We start from the raw sequence: 27,325 nt of genomic DNA on the forward strand, positions 1-27,325 counted from the left end.
TTTAAAAAGTGTGTTCTATATAATGAAGGCGCTTATTGTACCAAAAAGGAAAACATACAAAATTTTCAAAAAAACGTGGTTTCGATCCCCTTTTGTATATTATTTTTTATCCCAATGTGTGCATTTTTACTTTTTTTTAGTTAATCCGTATTTACGTAATAATTTAAGTTAATAAGACCAAATAAATGTAAGCTACTTCGATAAAAACTTCAAAAATTGAGTAAAATAAACCAAAAATATGTATTTTTTCGTATATGAGTGCAATCTAGTCACCTTCTCTTCGCTCTGGCATGTGCTGTATATAATTTCACGACGAACAATTTTTATAATACCTCTGATGACCTCCGATCAATAACTCGCGAGAAATTTTTTACGCAGTTGACCCTTATAACTTTTTAAGCCGACACGGTATCAATGTCGATTTTTCACGTCTTCAATAAAACGCCGTAATAAAGATGTATATCAAAATTCAGCCCACTAGGGATTTTTCCGCAGATTAAACCTAAAATTACTGGACTATATCGATAAGGTTTGCAAGAGCGAACAACTCCTCGTTTCTACTTTTTGAAAATTTGGTTTTGTATTCAAATAAGAAACGAAAACCTTCTCCTGAAAAAACTAAAAAAAAAAAACATTTGTTGAGTTTTGAAAAACGGTCCTCAATTGGGTCCTGATATTTAGTGTAAAGGATGTATAGCCTGACTTTTTTTCTAAATTTATTTTATTGAAATCTTTGTATCGTATCGGAATCTTGCTACCAATCAAACAATATGTTTACAAAATTTCATACAAATTGTCATTAAAAACGCATTTTGTGATTGTTTTTTTTTTCCAGATTCATAGAAAATTTCCGACATTTACTTGCATACATACATCATACCTACTCAACAACAATTTACATAAAGCTTGTTGTCACTGAAAATAGAAAATTATAATTCATGATACAAGCAAAAAAAAAACAAACAAATTATTAATAACAATATTATTTTATTTTCGATATTAAATTAGTATTTCCTTGTTTTTGTTCATTTTTCAACTTAAATAAAAAAATCTCTTTTCAGTTATACTGATTGTAAGCTACTAAAAAAAACAAAAAAAAAACCGGTCGCATGTAAAATCTTTAAAAAACGTACATACATACCAAATAACAGCAGTAATATTATTACTACAAGTTTATTTTTACATGAAATATCTCGGATAAATCCATTATATATATATATATAGAATAAGAGAACTTTAGTTAGAAAGGTCCTAGATGTTTACTTAAGTACAGAGACAATTGCAAGTGTACGAAAATGTACATTTCGAGGTATACGTTTAAAAACAAAATAAATTTTTCCGAAAAATTATCAGAACAACGGTAGTGAAATTAATTAACATTATGTCGGTTAAGTTTTTTTTTCCCCGTAAATATTACTTGAAAGTATCTAAGGTTTTTGGAAGTAACGGGGCCGTGACAATTGAATGGTTTTCGAGTGAGTCCGCATCAGTTTGGGGTTCAGCACCTGTATGGTTGTTTGCCATTTCCTTTCCGCTTTTATCGGCTTCAGGGCTATTAGCGTTGCTGCGGCCTTTTGTATTATTTGTGGTGGAGGACAATCTTTCGCTTAGTGTTGGTTCCTGAAAAATGAAAAATAATGTTTTAAGTTTTAACAATAAGGGCAAAAACTCAGATTTTTTTAATTTAAGGGTAAAAAAAATACACCAAATTTAAATAAAAGCCGTGTTTTATTATTATTTATGTGGACCTAGATCAGGATCAATTGTACACGTAAAACAAAAACAACACGTGATCTTGCTTTCTATCGGGATAACTTTCATTTAACCAAAAATTAGTTCCTATTTGATAAGTAAATAGATCCATCTGCAGTTGGTACAAATCTTGATCTTTAAAGTGAATTCTTTAAAACTTTTTTATAGTTTAAAACTTTTTTAAAGTTTAAAACTTTAAAACAACTCCGAAAAGTTTACCAAAGTAACCCCAGTTTAACTTCATCAAGAACGAAATTTGGCAAACTTCAAATGTGCTGATTCTAAAAAAAAATTGCTTACTTTTTAAAGGTGGCTTAAAATGACGGGACAGTCAAAACAAGCATTTAAATTAAAGTTTTTTTTAATCAGTATATTACAAAATAATTCATCAATAATTTTTTAAAAAATAATTATTTTCCACGTCAATGCCAACGGATAGTTTTTTTTTGTCTTCTTTACGAATCCTGCATTCGAAAATGCTTTCGGACGATTTCTCACCTAAATCTGCATCATCAAATCTGAGACCATGCATTTATATAAAATGTCTTTTTGTGTTTCTAGTAACTCGTCCTGTTACCTCAAACAAGTTAACGTATTTGTTTCTTGTTAAAAAAAAAAAAAAAACAATTGAAATAAATCAACCAACCATCCAACTAAACACTTTGAAACACATCCAAAGAATAATTTTTTTCCGATCTTTACAGATCTTTTAGGATCTCTTCAATTCCTTTTCGTGAAAAAACGAAATCCGAAAGAAATTATATTTTCCGATCTTTCACGAATAAAAAGAATATGTGATTTAATTTGTTGCGAGAGAGAACTGAAATTTTCAGATACCAAAAAAAATAAACTGCTCTGCTCTTAGTCTACTTGTAGATTTTAAAAGCTGGATCTAAATTTTAAAAAAAATTGATATTGGGGAAGAGCCGACATTTAGGGCAAAATTTTGTTAAATGAAAAAAAAAATTTTTTTGTTATTTGACTTTTTTGAGAAAAAATAAAAATACAATTTTATTGCCACTGCTTTAAATATTACGTATACAAAGTTTAATCAAAATCGTTAGAGCCGTTTTCGAGAAATTCGTAATATCGTATTTTTTTGTATGGGAGGTATACGTTCTAAACGAGATATAAGAAAACAAAAAAAAAAACAACTTTCAGAATTCCATAAAAATCATCTGTACCAAATTTGAAGAAAATCCATCCACCCGTTTAGGCTGTGGAAATGTGTACAGATGGACGCACAGACGCACGGACGGAATTGCGGGACCCACTTTTTCGGAATTCTCCATCATCGTAATGTTGGTTTTGATTAAAACTTCAATTTTTTTTTTCGACACGAAACCAATACTTGCCCTATAGAGCAAGTAAAAATTGGATCGTGAGAAGATCGGAAAAATGTGAGAAGTATCGATATTTTTCAATTAGCGAACGAAATTTTACGAAACCTGTTGAAAATACGGCCTTTTGTAAATTCATTCCTCAATTAACAGGCTCACAGAACATTTTATTATAACTGTTTTAAACAATAATTTACTGCAGCTTTTTAAAATTCTTATTTAACCCAACCAAACTTTCTTTTCTGAATTTGAAATGTTTTATTTTGGTTTGTTTTACTTTTTTACTTACATTTAAGGATGGTGAACGAGTGGTGCTACCACTCTTTAATAATAAAGACTTTTTAGGATTTCGTGGAAGTTGTTCGTCTTCGTTAAGTGAATGAAGTAACTGTAATAAAATTAACCATGTAAAAAGTATTGAAAAAAAATTGAAATTTATTGAAAAATAGAAATATTACCTTTTCGACTTCAGCGTCTATCGCTTCACCTTCGTTTTCAACTCCAGATTTTCGTGACTTTTCCAATAATGTTGCACGTTTTGCCGTAAGGTAGAGGCTACGCTTAACTGCTATATAAGTAACATCACCAACTGCACGTACAGAGTAATCGGGCACGAAAGTTTGTCGCAATACCGAGTCTACATTAAGAGATTGTAGGGAGCCTTTGATTTGATTTTGTGTCTGATTTGGCGATTCTTAAAATATAAAATAAAAATTTGAGTATTTTTAATTAAAAATTGAATTGCACACACAAAAATACCTAAAACAATATTTTGCAAAAGTGCCTGAGTTCCGAAGTAAGTAAATGGCCCACTTTCAAACAATAAGTTTTCTTTGCCGACAGTAACTTCAACACGACCTTCCAATATAAGTACAAAAAAGTCTACAGGCTTGCCTTGCTGGAAGATAATCAAGCTGGGATCGTCCTTTTCTTTGCCTTTACTTTTGATATGATGGATGATATCTTGGTTGAGTAAACGACGTAGAATAGATTCAGAAATTGTGTCTTTTCTGAATGCATCGACAGCTGCGAAAACCATACATTTTATTTTATTTTGTTTTTATAAAAAAAAATATATATTTGAATTTAACCTGTGCTCAAATACTGGAATGTGGCTAAAATCAATTGGGGCGATATCCGAATAGCCTGGTGTTCTTTCCTTTCCGCAAATACACTAAAGTCCTGTTTCTTATTTCTTTGCCTTCTGACCTTAGTTCGGTTATCAACGAACACATCAGTTTCATCAATAATCTCAGCTTGTATAAGCTCTTCAATAACATCTTCCAAGGTGAGGAGACCAATTGTTTCGTAGAAAGGATCACCCTCTCCTTCATTATTAACACGATGCACAAATGCCATGTGTCCTTTATTGCCTTCTTTGAATTGATTAAACATAATATCGAGTGTAACATCTTCGAACACAAAATGACAAGGATTTTGATAGAATTCACACAAGGTTTTCAATGGAGTATTGTCATCGGTATCGACAAATGCTAAATCTTTGATGTAAAGTAATGTGACAATATTTTTCGGATGACCATCATAAACTGGTATTCTTGAGAATCCAGACTTCATTATGTCGGATACGGTTTCGAAATCAAGTATTGAATCGAGGGACAACATAAATGCATCTTCGATGTGTGTCATAACTTCGCCGACAGTTTTTCTGCGTAGTTCTAAAGCACCCGAAATAATATTCACTTCATTTTTATCTAAATCATTGATTCCAGTTGTAACCTACAAAAATATAAAAAAAAAATTAAAGAAATTGCTTAATATTATGTTATCATTATTTTTGTTTAAAGCCTACTACGCAGACCACGCTAAATTTTAGCTTTAAATAAGTTGTCTCCGTTTTTGTGACAAATAAAAAATGTAAAGGACCTTCCATTGTCGTTTTCTTGAAGAAATGTCTCTCCCTAATTCATTGAATCACGGCTGTTCTAATATTCGTTCGAATTTGAAAACGGAACTGAAAATTAACACCGTTCGGATTGAAAACGGTTGTTCGAATTTCCATTCGACTTTTTTGTTGGAGAATATTGTTTTCCGGTAGCAATTTGCTACCCGGATTGAAAACGGCAAAAATAATTTGTCCCATCTTTTTTCGAAACAATTATGAATCTGCAAAATGTGTTCGAATACGGAATTCGGAGTAGCTACAATTCGAAAACGGGAGAAAATTGAATTCGAATGGAAATCAGAACAGCCGTGAATTACAGAATTTTGTGTTCTGCAATATTTTCCAGCAAGTTAAAAATATGTTTTTTGGATGCAGTTTTGTTTATCTTCTTCTTCTATATGCATATATATAATCTTAATGTCGGCGAACCCCACTTACGGAGCCGTAGTGTGAAGCAGTAGAGTGGGAGAGTTGTAACCCCATCCGAGATCATGACTATCGTCCATAATGGAGAAGAAGAAGATATAAAATCTTAATGTTCGTTTGTTCGCTTATAACAAACGAACGTAAAAATGTAAATGTAAAAACAGCAAAAGTAGTTTTAAAATTGTCTACAAAAATTCGGATTTTCTTTTAGAAAGAAATCATTTAAAAAAACAAACGAATTTTTAAGTGTGTTGACTAATTGGACTTTCACTTCTGAGGTGAACCAGAAAACGTATTCTACTGATTCTTGCATATTCAACATTTAGGTGTTCGCGTTCTTCTGTTCAGATTGGTCATTTATTACTCAAGAGATACTAATACTAAGTAGATATTCTTGGAAAAACAAAGACAAAAAACTTTAAATAAAACATCTCGAGAACGTAGCAGTTGTGGCAAGTAAGGATACCTAAAAATATTTTCTTTCCAATGGGAATCCAATGGATAAATCTTTCAACCATAATTTAAATCGTTTGCATAAAATTCTATTGCCTTAGGTTTATGGTGAGAGTTAATTGTTTGGGGGTCTTTGAAAAAATTCATATGCAATCCGTATAAAAGTAAAAGTGTTTTAACTTAACTTTATAGCTACATTTAGATTTACATCGAATCTCCGAAGATTGATCATTAATCTCATGGACTAGCACCAATGTGAACTGAAACCATTGGTTGATACAACACAAGACATTAATACAACTTAGAAACACAGAAGAGAGAAAGAACAGAAAATACACATGAAAACAGCACGTAGTTTGTTTGGCGATCCCCCATCATTCAGTTTACAACGCTCAATAATTTCGGTTAATTATCGGGAACCGATGCTTTATCAGAGACAAGGCCGTTGTCACCTATAGATAAAAACACCACAAGACTTTTTATTTTCTCAAACGATTTTTGCAGAAGCTTCCGTGCCGCACTCTTTCAAATACGAAAATTATACCTAGGAAATTTCATCTTTGATGATTTTAGTGATCTAATTATACAGTATTATTAAAAGCTTCGACTAAAATAATTAGTGAGAAATTTCTTCGCAATATTTTGTGATATCAGTATGTGCCTATTATTCCACCTGTATCTACTCTAACCTAACTGCCTAATGACGGTGTTCTTTTGATCAGAGCACCAACCTTTTATGTCTTGTCTATTTTTTTTTTATTGCCAACATAACAGTTTTTTTTTTAAAGAAAAGATTGTATGTTAATGTATCATTTCATTAATCTTTGCTCTAATTTAAGTAAGAGTAATTGATCAATTCAACATTGATTAATTAAAACAATTCAATTTATTTGCTTTTGGTACTTTACAGTTTACGTTTGGGATTTTACTAAACAAACAAAACCTTAAGCAAATATGCATAGTAAACATTAAATGAGATTGTTTAATTTGTACCAACACATTAAAAGCAAATAAATAATTCAGAAAATTATTATCATCTTAGCTTCGCAAATAAAAACTGTAACGATGTACCTACCTATAGATAAGTTTTAAAACAAAGGGTTTTGAATAGTATACTTTAATCTTATGTCATTTTACTATTCATTCAAATTTGCTTGCTTTATTTGTGTTTAATTATGTATATAAAAAATTATTGATCAAAATAAAATTACCTTGACAAGTTCTTTCAGACGTTCACGATTATAAACATTTCCAATTTCTTCACCAAGACACCAATCTAAAATTTTGGATGTCGGGTATGATAAAGGCCATGTTAGTACCATCACAGTTCTTGTAATATAAATTGTTTTTGCTCCTACAGAAAGACCATGTCTAGAACAAAACGCCTGTATAAATTTAATTAAAAACATTATTTAATATAAAAAAATTTAAATAAACACTTACTTGTGGTGTAATTTCACCGAAAATGACAATTGCCAAAGTAGAAAATATAACTGCAAAAAGACCAGATGTTAGACCATCCAATAAAATTGTAAACGTTGAGTTAACCAAAACGTTGGCCAAGAGAATACTACAAAGTAAATAGTTGCCTCGATCTCTTACTGGTTGAATTTTACTTGCGTATAATCGTTCTTTTTCAGTTCCAGTATTTTTCAGAATCTAATAATACAAATTAAAAAAAAAAATAAATAAATTGATCGAAATTTATTGATAGTTATGGATATTTACTTTAAGTTCGGTACGATCCATAGACATCAAACCAAGATTCAAACCAGAAAATAAAGATGAGAATGCCAAACAGGTTACGATTATAAAGATTGAAGCCCATAATGGCAGAAGATTTTCATATGTTCCTATTTTTAACCAATCATCTGTTCCTTGATGAATCAAGGGTTTCGTCGTAGCGACATTTGTCTGAAATAAAAATTGAAAAATGGTTTATTTGTTTAAAAAATAAAATATATAATGTTTATTACAAGATAAGGAGTTATTTTGTTTAAATTCAGCTGTTTTTATTTTTAAGTTTGTCTTGTTTATTCATAATTTTGTTTGTTTTCTTTGTATGTTTTGTCTGTTCTCACTCCTACAAGAAAATCGAATTGAAATTTACAGTTCTTATGTGAGTCTTTTATTTGGATGAACTTAAAAATCTTACTTAACAAACAAAGTCATAAAATATCTAATCTCAATATTAAAAAAAAAAAATACAAAATATTTAACTTATTTTATTGCAGTCTGGAGGAATTCTTTGGCAAAAATTTAATTGGAATTTCAACTTATATTTTGGTCCATTTTTTTTTTCTTTCTAGAGAGATACGAAAGCTAAAATTGAAAATTATGCCAAGCTATTAATAAAATTGTACAACCGCGCTGATCTATTCATTAAATCAACAGATATGACAAATGACAATTGGGATATTGTTCCTAGCACCATAAGTAAAATGTGAGCATTTTTAAGATTTGATGACTGTTGTAAATACAGTCGACTGCCTCTAAGTCGAATTTTTTCACCATTCTCAATAAAAAAAAATATTAATTCCTCTAACTCGAATTCCCTGTGAAAGTTCGACTTAGAGGGTGTGGACTGTAATGTACAAAAAAAAAATGAAAAATAAATCCCTTGTCGAATATAACACTTCCGAGCAAAAGTATGAAATCATTCCCATTTCATTTTAAGCAAAAGAAATTCAAAGTACTGAAAGAAAGAAAAAATATTCGACGTTCGCCGTATAGAGTTGACAGATTTGTTGAAGTTACGTCTTTCCGAAATTGTCTTTTGATTAGGATTATTGTCCAAAAACCTATCACATAAGAGTAACAGTCGTTATTAAATGGAGAGTTAGGAGACGACTTTACGATGTTCAAGGCTCAGTTCATAATCTACATAAAACCGATCGTAAGTGCAGAGCATATAGACGACCTCGCGAGATGTTTTCCCAAAGCTATTTTGCCGAAACTAAGCCTTACGATGGAGGATCTGTTATAATGTGGGGAAGATTTTCAGTTCAAATAGAAAGGAGCTGGTTTCTGTGCCGGTGGTAAACGTGTAGGACATATAACCTTGGATCAGTTCGTCCCGATATTCTGGTGGATCCCTTGTCGTTCCTTATTTCAATTTATTGGACAAAAATTCGTTCAAATGGACAGTTACACTCGATTCCACACTTCGAGAACTTTTTAGGAAACTTGGCACTGTCACGATGGACGCGCGCCGCCGCCGCCTACTTTAAACCTATAATCTATTGAGCATTTATGGGACGAGTTTAAGTAAAGGATTAGAGGCAGAAATCTAGCTCCATCGACCGTAAATGGACTTAAGAAGACCAATGGAAGGGAATATCCAAGGATACAGTCAAGAAGCTCATCAGGTTAATGAAAAATGGATCAATAAATTGCACTTGATTGCGTCTTAAATGCATCGCGAGCAACTAATGCTCTAACACATAGCAAAAAGGTGATTGCATACTTTTGCTCGCAAGTGTAGAATAAAAAAAAGCCATTTTTGTATTTGATTTTTGTCAATATGAATCAAAGACGATAATTATGTTTATTTTTAAACAACAGTATTTCACTAATTAATGTTTATAAAATGTTATAATTATTAATGATCATCAAGTTGAACATTTATATTGTTAACCTTGAGTGAATAGCTTAAGTTGAAAATATCAAATAAATATAAAAACTTTAAACTTTAAAACACATAGAAAACAATATGTTAGCAGATCGACAATTAAAACAATTTTTTACATCAACTTCCTTCACCTTTGTAATGTAAACTGACTCAGAGTAAGAATCCGCAGTGATTTTTTAAAGTTGCAAGCAAACTTAAACCAAGTGTTTCGATTAAATAAATATTAATTCAGCTGGTTCATACTGAGTCACAAAAGAATACATTTATGATAAACAAATTTAAATCTCTTTGAAAATACATTAACAATGGGTAATTTTTCTAAAAAAAAAAATTAAGAGTTGAACTGTAATTATGTACATAATGTACACTACAGTACAGTACAGTGGATTTATATTTACCTCATTTTTATTCATTAAACGATCAAATGCAATTAAAGTCAGTTAGCAAAAGAAATTAAGGTAATTTTTAAAAACTGTTGTAAAAAAACTTAATTCCAAAAATAGAAAAATGTAAAAACTGCGACAAAAAAATTCATGCTAATAACGAAAATGTTATAATAAATCCAGAAGCATGACAAACGTCGAGTGGTGAGTGAGTAGGGGTGTAAGCCTAATAAATGGTGGACAGAATAATAAATGATGTTATGTCATTGGATAAAGGGTATTTTTACTTGCTCTATAGGGCAAGTATTGGTTTTGTAAAGAAAACAAAGTCGAGGTTTTAATCAGAACCAACATGACGATGATGGAGAAATATCAAAAAAGAGGTTTTCGTCATGCCGTCCGTCGGTATGTGCGCCTGTGCGCAAAACTGCTTTTTTAGTTTTTCTCAAAAAATGCGGAGAACGAAAATATGGCTGTAATAAAATTGAAAGTAAGTTAAAACCTATCACGCAGATCGAGCTAAATTTTAGCCGAGCTAAAACTCCCATACAAGTGATCGATAATTTGTATGGGATACATTTTAGCTCTGCTAAATTTTATCGATAATTTATATGGGAACTTAAATTAAGTACCATCTGCGTACTACTTAACAGTTAACACTGAAAATGAAGACAGTTTATTTTGTTTTAGAAATGGTAAATTACTTTGGTGACCCTAATTAAAGAAAAAAAAGGAGTACCTAACAAATATTTCTAAATCTTTTTAGATTTATCTAGTGGAAATCCAAGAAAATCAGATAATATTATATATAAAAAAAATCATTAACTGCCTTTATATCACAGTACACAAAATAAGGTAATATCTTCCGAACGTACTGTGTACTGTGCTTTTATGTATGTAGCTATAATGTTAAGTGAAGTTAAAATCTAATTACTCAATATTACTTACCTCAACATTAAAGTCATCGTTTTTTGCGCAAATATATAAAAATTGAGTTCCTTTTGGCAATTTAATTTTAAACAAGGCAGTTTTATCATTTGCAGTTCCTTTTAATGCATGAAATATTGTAGAGGCTGGAGTAAGGCACGATCCTCCAAAATTATTTCGGGCTCCAGTAAACGCAATACCAGTATCATTTGTAATTCCGATTCCGAAAACACGAATCACAACTTCCGACTCACAGAGTATACTTGGAACACCATCGGAGCCAAGATCCAATTCACTGCTAGTTTCTTCTATCCGAAACCCATGAATTTTTAAATCGCTATTCGTACTCCGAGTATGTCTAAGAGAACTGTAAATTAATGAAGAAGTGAAAACGATTTTATTAACTAAGTTTTGTTTAAAAAGCAACTATGTGGTCAATAAATTTATAAAAAGACTAAGATTTCTCATATAAAAAGAATGTGGATTTAATCTTTATTTTACAATGTGATACAGACATTTTACCACTTAAAAGTTACGACATAAATTAAAAGAGAAAAGCTAATATTTATTTATATTTCTAATAAAAAAAAAACATCAATATAGATTGTTCAGAATAGAAATCCATTTCAAATTGAAGTTCTACTCTTTGAAAATGTTTAACGACTTGAAGTACATACACTTGAATGTTAAGCAGGTCGTTAAACTTTAAACGCCGCAAAATATTTCTTTACCTACGTAAAAAGTTTACTTTATCGTTCTGGAGTTAGTTATTTCATAACTTAAAAGTTCTTTTTTAAAGATTAAAATTTGTTTTTCACTTGAGACATAAAACATCTTTCAACAAAAAAAAAAAAACAGTTGTAAATGTAATAAAAAGAAGTTTCAAAAAAATTATTGAATTTAAGAATGTTGAATGACTATAAAATCCATTTTGTCCCATCAAAATAAAGGGAATTTAGTTCAAAATCATATCCCCTTCATTCATAATTTTGGAATTTGAAAGAAATTTTGCTTTATTTACGGCAGAAATGGATTTTTAGACATTCAAAACAGTTTTTCGCCAATGATAAACTTACAATACTGTAGTACTGGTTCATCAAGAGGCGATAAATTTAGCAAATAATGAAACAATACAAAACCGCGAGACTTGATGCGCTTTCTTGGATCAACCCGGTGAACTCCATAGGTGGATCACTAGCGTGCAGCAGTCAGTGGAACAGTTATGATCCTCTCTCCACATTCAGATCATAACAGCGCCGGATAAAAGTTAGAAGAAATACCCTAAAAATCAATGAAACAAACATTCAACTTCATAGTTCAGATATTAAAAACTAATTGAAATCATACACTCAAACGAATAAGGATTTCAACTGATTTTTTTATTTTTGTAAAAAAAAAATTGTGCTATTAAAAAAAAAAACCGTTTAATCTTCATTTGCAGATTGAATACAAAATGACTTAGTAGTATCAACGACTTATCAAGCATGCTTTGTATCTATTTAATACTTTAAGTTGCTATCTATATTCTTTTTTATAGATACTTAAATTGACGCACTATGTTAGATTTTTTGTTAAGCTGTATAAAAAACCATTTAAGAATTCTTATCTTTTTCAAGATCTCTCGTGATAACGATAGAGAATATTTATATGAATTCGCGAAGGCATGATCTTCCCTCAAAACTTGTTTCCTTATAACAATTTTATCAATTCATCAATTAAAAAAGATAACTGTTTTATCACTTGCCTCTATCAGCCAAAAGACAACAAATATATAATTTTTCTAACACTGCTATTATTTTGGTTGGGACTCATTCTTTTTTTAATGATTCGTTTAAATTAATTAAAATTAACTTAATTACAACCTGAGTTAATGTAATTTTTTTTTTATTATTTTATAGTCGAGTCAATAAATGCTTAAAATAGACTTTGAATGTTTAATGTAAAGTGCAGATTTGATGTTTTTTATCTGTTTATATTTTCAAAATTTAAATTTATTAATAATAAAAAAAAAAATGTATGATAACTTAAAGTGATATTAAAAATAAATATAAATATTATGAGACGTTGCAAACTTGTAATATTATAATATCATCTTATAGCTTTCTTTGATGAGTCATAAATACATTCTTTAATTTTATGTATTTTTACATTCGGCTTTTTCCATGAACGATTTTTCAAAATATAAATAAGAATTCCAGATTATTGGCTACAACAAAATCGATTGCTTGAGTTGTTTATTAAAATTAAATTAAATTAAATTAAATTAAATTAAATTAAATTAAATTAAATTAAATTAAATTAAATTAAATTAAATTAAATTAAATTAAATTAAATTAAATTAAATTAAATTAAATTAAATTAAATTAAATTAAATTAAATTAAATTAAATTAAATTAAATTAAATTAAATTAAATTAAATTAAATTAAAAATTAAATTCATTCATTCCTTTGAGTAATAATAACACTGGTCAACAAAATTGTACTTTTTTTTGCCACAAGAACCAAGATATACTTTTCTAGAGGTTTTTGATGTGCTGAACTCGAATTTGAAGTCAGAAAAATTTGATTGGCCTCCGTTTTTGAAATGCTAAAAAACGTCATTTTGGCTGATTTCGAGGTTATGTTTTTATGTGGGGTAATTCATTGTAAACAAATTTGTAACGTTGATTATAAGAACAGATATTCTTCTTTCAAAAACTGTTTAAATTTTCCCGATATCTCTTATATCTTAAGTTTCAGTTAATAAACCAAAGAGAAACTAAATTTAATCTAAAGTTTAAGTCACTGGTTATAAAATTTTTGCCACAAGAACCAATTTATGCTTAGTAGTTTTTGGGTTGCTGAACTCGAAACCGCAATCAGAAAAAATCTATTAGACTCGTTTTTGAAATATAGCCGTTATAAAAAAAATCTTTGTTTTTTGCATTTTATAACGGTATTATTTCAAGAACGAAGGCTAATAGAATTTTTTTGATTGCGGATTCGAGTTCAGCAACCCGGAATGATTTAAACATTTTTTGGAAGAATAAGACCAGTTCTTAAAGGCACCGTTACAAATTTATTCATAATGAATTACCCCACCTCGAAAACAGCCAAAATGACGTTTTTTTTTGCATTTTCTAAAGGCAATATTTCAAAAATGGAGACCAATAAAAATTTTTTGGCTTCAGATTCGACTTCAACACATCAAAAACCTATAGAAAAGTATATTTTGGTTCTTGTGGCAAAAATGTTGTTGACTAGTGTAATTAGACTATCAAAAAATAATTTCAATGTAAAAAAATAGTATTCTTGCAAACAATCAACTGAGGTTTTACTGACAATTGAAAAATTGGTTCTTAGTGGTGTGAACTAAGCGTTTTTATTAATTCAATACTATGCAATCAAATATTCAACATTATTATTTCTTATGGCATATAGCAATATGGATATTGATGGTTTGTTTATTAAAAACAAAATAATTATCCAAGACACGTAGTCGTGATTATAACTGAAATTGTATACAAGTGGGAACAGAGCATAAATAAATGACCATCTTCCAACTAAACGCTGACATAGTGTCTGTTCCAATCCAAAGGCATACAGTTTTGATAGAAATTCTAACCCCCATGTAACTTTTATTAAGATTCACACACAGTCGGCTATCGGATAAGCAGCACCGACTACTCGGGGACATGGAAACACATACTTATGGCAGCAATGGCACAATGTCATGACTTCAGTGTATGTACGGATTCGTTTTATGGACATATACATATCGTCGGCTAAAGATGCAAACCTCGTAAATCCACTTTTTCCCAAAAATTAAATTTTTGAAAATTTATAAAGAAGGTATCGAAATGTATGTCTCCATTTAAGATAAAGTGAATATTTGTTTTATTAAATGACTATTAAATGACAAAAAGAGGCAAAATTAGACATGCAAAATGTAAAGAGCTTGTAGTATGAGTAAATTGAATATTAGAAATCACTCTCCTGAACAAATTATACGAAAGTGGATTTTATGAGGTTTGCATCTTTACCCGACGATATTGCACCTGATGGTATATAATGTAAGCTTAAAAGCGTGGAGAAGTAATGAGACTTAAAATCTTTACGAAGATTTTTCGGAAGTCCAAATGTGTCTGCAAATATCACCAAAACAGATATTAGATTGATAACGAGACTCGCCGTCATATAAGAAGACTTATAGTGAAGAGACGGCAAAGCTGGCAATATCTTTATACTCTTGGTAAAAGAACAATATGGATCATTTCATTAAACCTTGCAAATCCGAAAAATGCCAATGACTTTTTTTCTTAAGAATTTTGTTTACAAAATTTTGTCAAAATGTGTGTAAGCTCTATCCAAACATGTGTCCAAAATTTCATTTAATTTCGTTGCATAATTCAGATTTACCGAATTTTTACTCCCATTCAAAAGGGCACCACTGAGAGACGGTGGTTTGGCGCTTATGAATTTGATAAGGAGATATGTGTGAAAGAAGCCCAGTAAGTTCATTGTCAGTCAAAAATCGATATAACTGCTGTTGTTAATATAGTTCATTTAAAAAATTTGTATTTGATACAACTGAAGAGATCCTTAGCTTAAAGCTTTACAAAGTTAACCTTTGATTTAAAAAATTTTACTAAAATCATGAATCTTTTGTGGATAAGAAACTTTATGTTTCTTCCGCTAAACTATTTAAAGAACTTATTATTTGATGTCTTTTTAATAACAAATTAATCTTATCAATAAAATATTGTCATTAATTATTATTTTCAATTTGACACAATAGAAGGATAACAAAAAAAAATTTTAGGGAATTCACGTGTAAGATTGATTATACAAAGTTATCAATACTTTATTTATCTTAAAACAAAAAAGTATAAACGTTAAAAGTGTCATAAAATTTGAATTGGTTTAAATCAAGATTGTGTCAATATTCGATAGTAAAATAAATTTCTTTGACAGACTTAGATATTTCACAAACTACCAACAAATGTATTATTTATGTAATAATTGTAAGTGTCCTTTTATTCGGGCTGTCACTGATTATGTTGTAAAATATTATAATCAAAAAAGTTAATTCATTATTTTTGACATAACAAATAAATAGTCAAATTACTTTTACCAAAAACAAAAGTTTTTCTTTGAATTATCATTAAGTACCCTCAAACTGCAATATGTAGATAGATAAATGGATTATTCATGTATGTTAAATTAAAAAAAAGTAAGAATGAGAGAAGAAACAAATAATAAATTTCTATAGGTGAAAAGAACACAACTATGATATCATATGTGTTTAACGAAGCTCTAAGTGAGAAGTTTCATTGAGCAAAGTTGATATCTACTTCTTCATTAATATAAAAAAAAAATTAATTGATGGTAACAATAAACAAATACACAAGTGTTCATTTTTGAAGTTCATATTTTTACCTGCGATATGGGTAGGTACTGCTCTAACTACTTGAATTAAAAAAAAAAATTGAACCCAAGACATTAATAAAACATGATGTTACGCTGATAGAAAGAACACAAAATTAGTGGTTCATTGAATTTCGTATCCGACTTCTGCACTGGCTGAAGTATTTTTCTTCAATTTGATTCCATACTTTTTTATTTCCATTGCCATTATGCTAACCTCTTTTGTTTTATGAAACGACTCTGATAATAATAAAATAATTTTCTAATACTTTTATCTGATATCAATGCGATGGAACTACATAATAATAAACTAGAGATAAAATCAAAAGTACCTAAAAGAAAAATGTTTTCGTTTTTCTATCAGAGTACTAGGTATACATTATTGCCTCAACTATTATACGAAAGCATTTTTGTCAAGGTCTTTGTTGTTGAATGTATACAAAAAAAAAATTGTTTGGCTTCTAAATACTTTGGTTTGAAAAATCGAATTCAGTCATTGGAAGACTAAGATCTCTTTTTGTCTTGAAAAGACTATTGAATTTCCGTATGGAGAGCGTCCTGATAGTCAGAGTTTTCCAAAAATGGTTTTTTGTTTTGCATCTTGGCATCTTGTTTTGCATCTTGCTCCTAAGAAACCGCTTAGTTGGCCATACGATAATTATAAACTTAGTAATTAATTATTTATACTATATCAGTTCTTACTTAATATTAAATCATGCGAAACTCTGGCGATAAACTTCACCTACTGCAGATTCAAATAAAATGTTGAAATAAAAGTTACTGTGTTAATTCTAAGCATAACAATGTTTTGACTCCTAAAGTTCCAACAAATATTATTTGGGATTTGATATCCAAAAATTGAAATCATTCAATTTGAAAATCAGTTTGAAGTTGTCTAAGATAATTTCCAGCAATTTCTCAATTAAAATAATGAGAACAGTACATTTCAAAGTTGTTTTTTTTTTCGTAGGATGAGGAATTCATTCTTCTCTCTCTCATAATATCACGACTTCTACTACAGCTTCTCGTCCTCAAAAAATAAAATGACTATTAATAATTTGCAACAAGAATTAAACATTATTTTGATGTTCAAAGGTCAAAGGAGTTCAGGAAAACGGCTGACACAATTAGACCAGTAATAGATAAAAAGGAGCTGTGAGGAAATTTCCTACCAATTGAACCAGTTATTGCAGCGTATCGGTTATTTCAATCGACTGGTATTTACCTATAATAAAACACGTTTTTTTTTTAAATTCAATAATTTCATTATTTACTTAGTTACTTCGATATTTAGGGAGTAAAAAAAAGTTTAAATAATTTATTTTTATATACCCACAAATGCTAAGATTCAAACAAAAAACTTTATAATATTTATTTTTGGGCACTTTCCTAAAATCAAAAAATAAAACCTCGTTAGTTTATCCAGAAAAACTATTTTTTCTGAATTTCGTTGTTTTTTACACAAATTTGCACAACTTTCAACATTAACTGCCAATTAAAAACTATTGGTGCCATTTATCAGAAATATGGCATACTATTTCCATAAAGCAATGCTTAAAGATTATGTTAGAAGCTTCAAAAGGAAAAAAAATTATAGTTTCTTCAGCTTTTGTGCGATCTTATTCGTTTTGTTACATAAATGTCACATGGGGATACAAGGGGTTAAGGTTAAGATACTGCTTGATCTGTTCTATAAATGGCTTGATTCTTTAGAATATAAATATCCATTCTGATTCTGAATGAAAATTCCCAGGGAAATGTGTTCTAGAAAAGAACTCCCAATACAAAAACCCCGAAAATATCATTCCTTTTAATAAATATGAAAAATCGAAAAAAGCTTTAAACTTTTCTAAACTTTTTGATTGGGAGCCCTTCTCCCGAACGCATTTTCCCGGAAGTTTTCATTCAGAATAGGACTGAGCATCTCTATAACATCTCTTATCTCTTACGGACAGTCCCTTAAAAATAAAAACAACTTTGATAATGATAATTTTTGCAACTGTTTTTACCCTTTTAATCAAATCTTTAACAACATTATTCACCAAGTCCTGTTTACATAATGTACATAATAATGACTTTTTTTTCATTTTCTATTCAAGTGGAAAAAAACGTGTCCCGTTTTCAATAAATACTTTCTTTTTGCTACATTTTACAAAAAAAAATTTTATATTTAAAAATTTATTATGTTTCGATCGTCACAACTTACATATAATATTTAAATCTATTTTGAGAATCATTCATAATTTGTTTTCACAAAATGTGGACACACATACTTGTTACCGCCATATGTCTATGGGTAAGAAAATCACAAATACTTAAATGTTTTATTTACGTTACTTATTCAAAAAAAAAAAAAAAAAAAATAGAAAAATTGTTTCAATTTTAAAATGAGATTTTCCACTTTCACTTTCGAATAATAAATTCTCTCAAACATTATCGCATCACTAGTTGCAGCGTTGTATGTAAATTTATAAGTTTGTGTAAGTATGTATTTTCGGCCATTGATCGTATCGGTCGGGGTCAACTAAATAAACAAAATATAAAACAACCAGACACAATATAATCAAAATCAAAATACATTATATACTACATACTTAGTAAGCATAAGTGCGAATCTTCAAGGTTTTCCAAAACGCTTGTATATTATAATTTTGATTCTAGCCGGAATGACCTATATAAATGCATATTTGCTGCTTAAAGAGCTTTTAAGTTAGAAATGAGATTCATTAGATACAAAAGTTATTTTTGTATTTGTTTCTGCATCCGTTTTATAGTTTTTTTTTTTTTGCGGTAGGTACATTTTTGCGTTTAATATCAGAGGTGCGTTATAAATAGTTTTTTTTTTTTTTTATAAATCCTTAAACCAATCAGCATGAAATAATTGCGTTGGATTATTTTTGCACATGATTAAGCTAATAAAAGGACAAGTTGTGTATTCAAAGAAAAAAAAAAAGACTTTTCTGGGTTTTAATTAATTTTGATCAAAACAAAAATCAATGGAACAAGTAGTGGACTTAATGTACGAATTTGAGTATTTTTGTTTGAGAAATGTGCATTCCTTTGTACAAAAAAAAAAATTAACATTAACGCTCTAACCTAAAGGTTGAAGAGTAAAAAATCTGAATTTTTGCAGAACCTGCAAAGCTAACTTGAAAGATTAAATAAGTACTGTGAAAGAGATGCAGTTTTTTTCTTTCAATTTGATTTTGGGAAACTAAGCAGACAACCGTATAGCTACCGCATTAGCCGCCAAGGCGCCTAGTTTGTCTTGTCAGGCACTTATGGATTGAGAATTGTATTTTTCATAAAAAAACATTATCGAATTAAAATTGACTTCAAACGGAAAGATCTACAACACTGGAATATACATTTGTAAAAGTCCAGAATTGTTTTTGAAAAATTATTAAATTTTTAAAAAAATGTTAACACGTCTTTTTTTTAGCAAATATGTATGTAACACTATAATTTGTGATAGTTTTTTAAGAAAATCCATTTTTTGAATAAAAACAATTCTGTCAATAATTTAACAAAGGAAATAGAAAAAAAAAACAATTTTTGTGCGTATGTACATATGGTAAGCATATACATAAGTACATTGAAGCCTTGAAATACAAGACCAAGTTAGTGCGCGAAACATTTGTGCGTTTAACTTTTCTTTTATTTTTTCTGTTTTTTATGTCTAACACATAAAAATGGAGAATTCTCATAACATAAAACTACCCACAACAACCCTCTTCAATTTTATTTTTTAATTTTACTTTTTTAATTGATTATTTCTATTGGTCAAGGCGAAAAAGTGTGTACAAAATAAATGTTCAGCTTTAAGTTTTGAACTTTTCATGCCAAGAAGATACAGAGTGAAAAAGTTTCTAATATTTATTCATTTTTTAATGTTTTTACTTCTAATTTAATAATGTAATAATAAAAAATAAAATAAAGCGGTAGTAAAAACCTAAAGATTTTTTGTTTAAATTTAGAGAATTTGGAAGACTAAAATTATAATATTTGTTTACTGTGGCCACAAGCCATAACCGCCTAAGTCGAGTTAAGAAAACGAATAATTATTAACGATTTTATATTGCCTACCTAGGGTAAACCTGCACTCGCATAATTTATTTGATACAAACAAATATTAGGGCAAAACAACCTTAGTCGAGTTAAGAAAAATTTCAGCTGATAGTGCAGCAAATTAATAAATTGCAAGCATTTTAGTGAGACGATCTCTAAAAAAAATCCTATCTCGACTTAGGCAGTTATGGCTTGTGGGCGCAGTTATTAGTTTAGTCATCGAATGCACCGTTTGAAAATATACTTGTTTAAATTCAGGTTTGTTTTTAGCGTGAAATCCATATTAGGCAGTCTACAATGTAAATGACATGACGCTTAAACCTAGTAATTCTTTTGTGCACATGTTTTAATTTGGGATTTATGGTTAATTTTTTTTTTTTTTTAACAAAATTTAAGACTTATCGAACCGTTTTCGCCAAATTATCGTAAGCGCCTTTTTAAATTAAGAACTATGGACAACATATACCTAATTGTGTTCTTCCAAAACGAAAAAGATATAACTTTCTTCTCCTAATCTAATCAGCAATTGCTCAAGAAAATATTCACCTCAAAATTGTCTCCAACGAGTCTAAAAACAAAAGAAAATAAAGATTTTTCTGTTAACAAAATTATCGATAGTAGCAAAAACTGTAATCGATGAGTTATTTGACCAAGTGATTACTTAATTAAAGATGTTTAAGAAAATTACAATATTTGCATACACGTTTTTAAAAAGCCAGAATCTCATTTCTATCTGTAAAATTTAATCAAGAGTTTTTGAAAGAATGGTCCTCAACTGAGAATTTTGAAAAAAAAAAACGTTATTAAAAATTTTTAAATGACTTTTTTCACACTTTTTGGTAATAAAATATGAATTTTTTTTGAAAAATTTTTGGTCATAAATATTATCATAAATATTATTAAATTCCGAAGAGGTTTTGAAAAAAAAATTTAAAATTCCTTCAATTTCATTGGATTTTTTTGATAAAAACTGAATTTTTGCATTGAAATAATTGATTTTCTCAAAGACTATGGCAAATATGAACTTAAAACTTTTGCTATTTAACTTTCAACAATAAGGGCTATTGAATGAAAACAAAAACTAACTTTATATTTAAATGTTGAACTTAAAAAAAAAAATAAGTTAAATTTCTATTAAAAAAAGTTCTTCGAAAATGAAATACTTTTTAATTTTTTTCATAAACTGTAATATACATTGACATTTCCTTTTATAATTTCAAATCATAATAAATGTGGCCCAAACAAATTTGAAAAATAAATGCATTTTATATTACGAAAATTTTTTACAAGGGACATGTTAAAATTTTTTCAATAATTTTTTATTTCAAAAATCTGAGTTAAATTAACATTTTTTCAAAAACCCTTTCTTCCATTTACTTAATTTTAATTTTACAAATATGAATAAGTTTCTAGCTTTTTAAAAATGTGTATTTAAATATTGTAGGTATTGCCGTTGTGTTCAAATATTTTTTTTGTGTTTGAAGTCAATTTGTGATTGTCTTTCACTCCCATATAGTTGTTTTCCTTTAATTGTCTAGACAATCTTTTGGCATAGCAAATTTATGAAATTTAAGCAAAATTTTTGAAAAAAAAATTCATTGTTCACAAAAATCTTCAATTAAATTTAAAAAATCAAAACGGCAACAGCGGCAATTTTAAACTATATACTTTAAAGTATTTTTAATTACCGACGTTTGAAAAAAAAGATCATCAAAATCAGAGCTGTTCGGCCGGGTTCCCTAATATTGCCATTTTTTTGAGCTTTAGTTACTCCACTATTAACTGTTAGAATTTTTTTGAAGACAATTTTATTTATAAATTTTATAAACTGATAAAATTCACAAACAGGTTTCATTTTGTTTACAAAATTTACTCAGGACGATACCTATTTAGCTATCGTCCAATATATTCGAGTAACGGAAACCTTCGACGTGATTATTGAATTTAGAAAAATCAAACCATCTTCGAAACGATATCGTTTTCCGATAATCGAGTTACGGAATGACTCCCTTCAGGGGGGGGGTCCTGGTACTTGTGAAGCAAGTCCTGAATCCATACAAATTTGCATTTTTTTTTCTAACCCTTGAACGTTCCTGTGAACTGTTGTGTGTATTTTGCTCATTGTGAGCATGTCCATTTTTGTATATGATTTTTCGTTTCGCGTCATTAGCGTACTAAGCTTTAAATTTAAATTCAATTTTAATGTAATAGCCTGTTTTTGAAAATTTTCCCACTAGGCTATAAAGCCTAGTAGGTACACTGAAACGATACGACAAAAAATTCGATCAAAGTCAAAACAAAAAAAATTAAATTGAAAACTCAAAAGGAAAACGACTAAAGAGAGTGACTAGGCACTAGTGTAAACCAACATTACTGTTACATTTGACATTAACATTTTCTCTTTTTTACTTCTCAACACGACAAATGTCTACTGTTTCTAAACAACTTTTGCTACAATCTCTACATTTGCTACTAGACCCTTCAAAAACGTCTGAAGTGAAGTGAGACTCGACTTTATTTTTATTTTATTTTCAAAAGAAAATAAGCACACTTTTTTTCATTTCTTTTTTATATTATGTATTATTTTCTTCGACCGTTGATCGTCTTTAGTCGTTGTCTACGTTAAACAAACAACCAGACAAAATAATAAATCACTTGAATTGTTTTTTTTTTTTGTTTAATTATAAAAATACAGACCACAGTTTATACAAAACATAGGTATCTATATTATTGGAATTATAACAAAAAAAAAAAAATCACAACAATTCAAGGTTTGTTTTCCTACAAAAAAAAAAGATATCATTTAATCTGTAACTGTACGTAGGCAGGTAGAAACAGGAATGACCTATTTCATCGTTAAAGATATTTGGCGGCTAAAAAAAGCTTTAAGTTGATATTGTTGTAAATACAATCTATACAAAAAAAAAGTTTGTTTTTTTGTTGTGTCTGCACAATTCTGCCGTTTTCGAGATATATTTTATTTCTCTCTTTATTTTCATTCGTTTGCCATGGTTGCCACTCTTGAACGAAAATTCCTACCAAACTAAAAAAAACCTAGGAAAGCATACATTGAATATTTAATAATAAAATTTTAGAAAAAAGTAAACCCACATTATATTTTATTTTTTTTAAATATTCATTGATAATAATCAATAAATAAATCAGTTTCAATTTATCAAGGAATCAATTTTTATAAAGTCTATTTTTTTTACCGCAACAAGTTTTCGTGGTACGAGTATCTATTGAATTTTGATATTCGCAGGCCACGGGTCGTTTGAACGCGACACTACTCTAAGTGTCTTGCACTCCAGATTTTTTGATGCCGAAATGTTCCTTGGGGTCTAAATAGTAAAAAAAAAAAGCTTTTTTAAATTTTTTTATCGAGCTATTCGTTTTTGCGAGCTTATTAAGTTATGAAAAAACCGTACTTTTACGTACTCTCCCTCACGTTTTGGCTTATAACTCTGTTAATAATAACGGTAAAAATTTAAATAATGGCTCTATTTTTAGAAGAAATATGTCTCTTTTTAAATGCGTTTCAATTAAACTGATATCATTTTTAAATCTTCAGATATTCAAATTTAAGTCCCTTCATTTTTTCTGTCCTATTCGATTTCACTAACCAAAAACATGTTTGGTGCATATTCTCTATGCAAAAAAATTTTATTTTCGTTTGGGTTTCATGGCAAATCTAAAAAATTTCCTTCCCTATAAACTAACCAAAAAACTTAAATAAATGCAAATAGAATATTATGTCAAAATTTGAAAGTGATCGGTAAAGAATTTTTTGAGATTTGCCATGAAACCCAAACGAACATAATAAAAATTTTAATAAGATTTAAACAGATTTTGAAAGAAGAAGTTTAGTTCTTTGAGAAACCGCCACAAATTTAATTATAACAAATTATCACGCAAAAGGACATAACCTCAAAAACTGTTAAAAAAGGGTATTTTTGATTTTCTAACGGTAATATCTCAAAAACGTGATGTGATAGAATTTTTCTGACTTCGGATTCGAGTTCAACACACGAAAAACCATTAGAAAAGTATACTCTGACTTCTATAAAAAATCGAATAGGGCAGTGAAATCGAATAGGGCAGAAAAAATGAACGGACTTAAATTTGAATATCTGAAGATTTAAAAATGATATCAACTATACAATTTTTGTACAGGGTGTCCCAAAAGTAATGAATCAAACGAAATATGCTGATAGGCCAACTTAATGGCTCTCAGAATTTGGTAACTTGTTCATCCCAAATCCTTATGGTGTTCGATTAAATGCAGTTTTTCTGAAATTTCGAAAAATCCTGACCATGCATCAGTATTTTGCTTCCTCCGCTCATAATTGATTTTTGTTTTTTACAATTCTTTCACTTAAACATTGCCTAATAATAGGAAATAATAATTAATTAATCAAAATATTTTTTATTTCATACGCCATTTCGTTGCAAATTAATTAACAGTTCTATGTTTTATAAAAACTCAATTTCTTACTTTTATTTCAGAGCAGCATCCCGAAAAAAATTTGTATGGTGTGATACTGGTTTATTATTTTAAAAACTTGCCGTGTTATTGCAGTTTTCAAAAATGTATAAAAATTTCCAAAGTTGAAATTAGAACGAAAGATATTACAATTTAAATGCAACAAAACAGGGCTTTTCAGAGAAAAATAACAAAATATTAGCGCAAAATTTTAAACGACTTCTTTAAATGCTTAAGCTATTTTAGTAATTTACTAAGTCAAAAGCAATCTTATTTTTTACTAAGTGCGTTACTAAAACGGCTTTAGCATTTTACTAAATTGTTTAAAATTTTAAGCGATTGTTTCCTTAAGCTAATCCAAAAACCTACCAAATCGAGTTTAAGCCTACCAAAACTAAACTACCAAAGGGTAATTCCATGGAAGGGTTTTGGCAGATTTTTGTAAGTTTTCGCTTTTATTTCTTTAACTATTCACTAAGTTAAATATTTTTATACATTAACACTTCATTTGATTCATTGTTTTTAATATTAAAAGTATTCCAACTATTGTGCTGTCTGAAAATATATTCAAATAAGATGTAACGAGTGTGACGTTAGAAAGTTACACCCGTTGCATCTTATTTTAAGAGAGTTGGAATACTTTTAATATCTAAAACAATGCACCAAATGAATAATAATAAATAGTAATAAAATACTTAACTTAGTGAAAAGTTAAATAAATAAGATCGAAAAACTTACAAAAATCAGCCAAAACCATACCATGGAATTACCCCAAAGCCAAAAGAAAAAACTTACCAAATTTGATAGAATTCTACCAAAAATGGCAACCATATTCACTTGGTATATCTCTCACACAAGTGCGTGCCAAATATTTATATTTTTATTCTAATTGGATCCTTAATGCCAATCGGCATGATCTAATCCAACTGGACTAGGTATTTTTTTTTTTATTTTCTTTCTTTACGAAAAAAAAATAGTCTTATTTTGTTTTGAAGGAAAAGAAAAGCGCTTAGATTAGAGATTAATAAACAAAAAAAAAATAAAAACGTAGGTTAGGTATAATATTTTTTGGCGAAATATTATTATTTTTTAAAAAATTTATATTTTATTGCATATATAAGTCTTATGGTTCTATGTATGGAACATCTATATAAAAAATATTTGCTTATATATATTATATACATATATATGCCACTCATGGCCGGGGCTATTAATAGAGTTATTGGGCAGAGCCATGTTCACATTTTTTTTTTTTTTGCAATTATTAATGTGTTTTATATATTTTTTTTTTTTTATAATTTTAGCCAGACAGTTTTTTTTATATTTAATTTTTTTGTTGTTTCAAGAGATTTGTGTGACAATTTTATATATTTTAACTTGGCTAACAAAAAAAAAAAAAAACAAAAAGAAAATCGATAAAGTAATAATTTGTAAAAACAATTTACTACCCATCATCGGCACAATGTGTTAATTAAATTAAGAGGACTTTTCGAATTTTGTATATTCTTTTTTTTGGGCATGACTCAATCGGCTGATAAGGATTGGTGGTATCCATTATTATTAGTCATTGCTCTTCTCATCACCATTGTCGTCGTCGTCGTCAAATCCTCCCAACAACAACGACAAAAATAAAAACGGCACAAATCGAATGATAATAATATTCAATCTTTTTTTATATCAAAATTGAATAAAAATACATATCTCTCAATTGTCTGTTCGAGAGTTCTCGAGTAGGTTTTTGCAAAATTAAGGTTTTTTTTTGTAAAGTTCTTTGCTTTATTGAAAGAAGATTTAGGCCTCAATTTCATCAAAGATAAGATTAGCCTCCTGATAAAAGAATTTATTGCCTTGCTCCTAATATGTGCGTAGTGTGAAATTCGCTATGAATACACATATACAAATCTTTACATATATATATAAAGAAATACCTTCAAACATACATATACTTTTTTTCTGAGGTTATTTTGCACTTGAAGTGTAGTGGGAAAAAAGAGGAATTCTCAATTCCGTTTAAAACAATTAAAACCAAGAAAAAAAAAAATCACCGATCTTTTGTAAAGCCTTTATAATAAACTTACCCGACACTAAATTCATTGACATCATTTTGATTTAAATTTTGATGGTTTTGATGACTTTCTTCATCATCAAACAAAAATTGTTGAGATAAAGAAGAAGTAGTATCAACCAAATCACTTTTTTGCAATAAACTTCTTCTATCCGAATCGAATGATGGTGATAGCAATGAAGAATAACAAAATACAGTTGGGCAAAAGAAATTTATTATTAACATAAACACTATTAATACACGAGGTTGTGGTGAACATGAATTAGAACGAAAAGAATTAGAACCATTTTTCCATTTCACATTGGATGATGAAGAAATATTTTTGTTGTTTTTTGTAAAATTACTAGTCCGATGATTTGATTTAACAATGGCACCCATAATACTGAATTATATTAGAGGAGGAATTTTTTTTTTGTTTTAACTTTTTTTTCAAATGGTCAACAATAACATGCTAACTATACAACCAACAGCTAAACGTTGAATAAAAT

The 27,325-nt window shown here is 28.9% G+C and overlaps 1 protein-coding gene across 1 annotated transcript; it reads right to left on the reverse strand.

Moving 5' to 3' along the window:
• Window positions 1–967: 967 nt before the first annotated feature.
• LOC129920159 (unextended protein) lies at window positions 968–27,325 on the reverse strand. Its single transcript, XM_056001386.1, has 10 exons — window positions 26,851–27,325; window positions 10,837–11,182; window positions 7,603–7,788; window positions 7,318–7,533; window positions 7,086–7,259; window positions 4,184–4,829; window positions 3,852–4,118; window positions 3,551–3,786; window positions 3,382–3,480; window positions 968–1,620 (listed from the first exon to the last, which is right to left on the reverse strand). The coding sequence occupies exons 1-10, from the start codon at window positions 27,213–27,215 to the stop codon at window positions 1,414–1,416; spliced, it is 2,742 nt and encodes a 913-aa protein (XP_055857361.1). The 5' UTR covers window positions 27,216–27,325; the 3' UTR covers window positions 968–1,413.

Source organism: Episyrphus balteatus, chromosome 1 (genome assembly GCF_945859705.1).
Source record: "Episyrphus balteatus chromosome 1, idEpiBalt1.1, whole genome shotgun sequence".
Lineage (NCBI taxonomy): Eukaryota > Metazoa > Arthropoda > Insecta > Diptera > Syrphidae > Episyrphus > Episyrphus balteatus.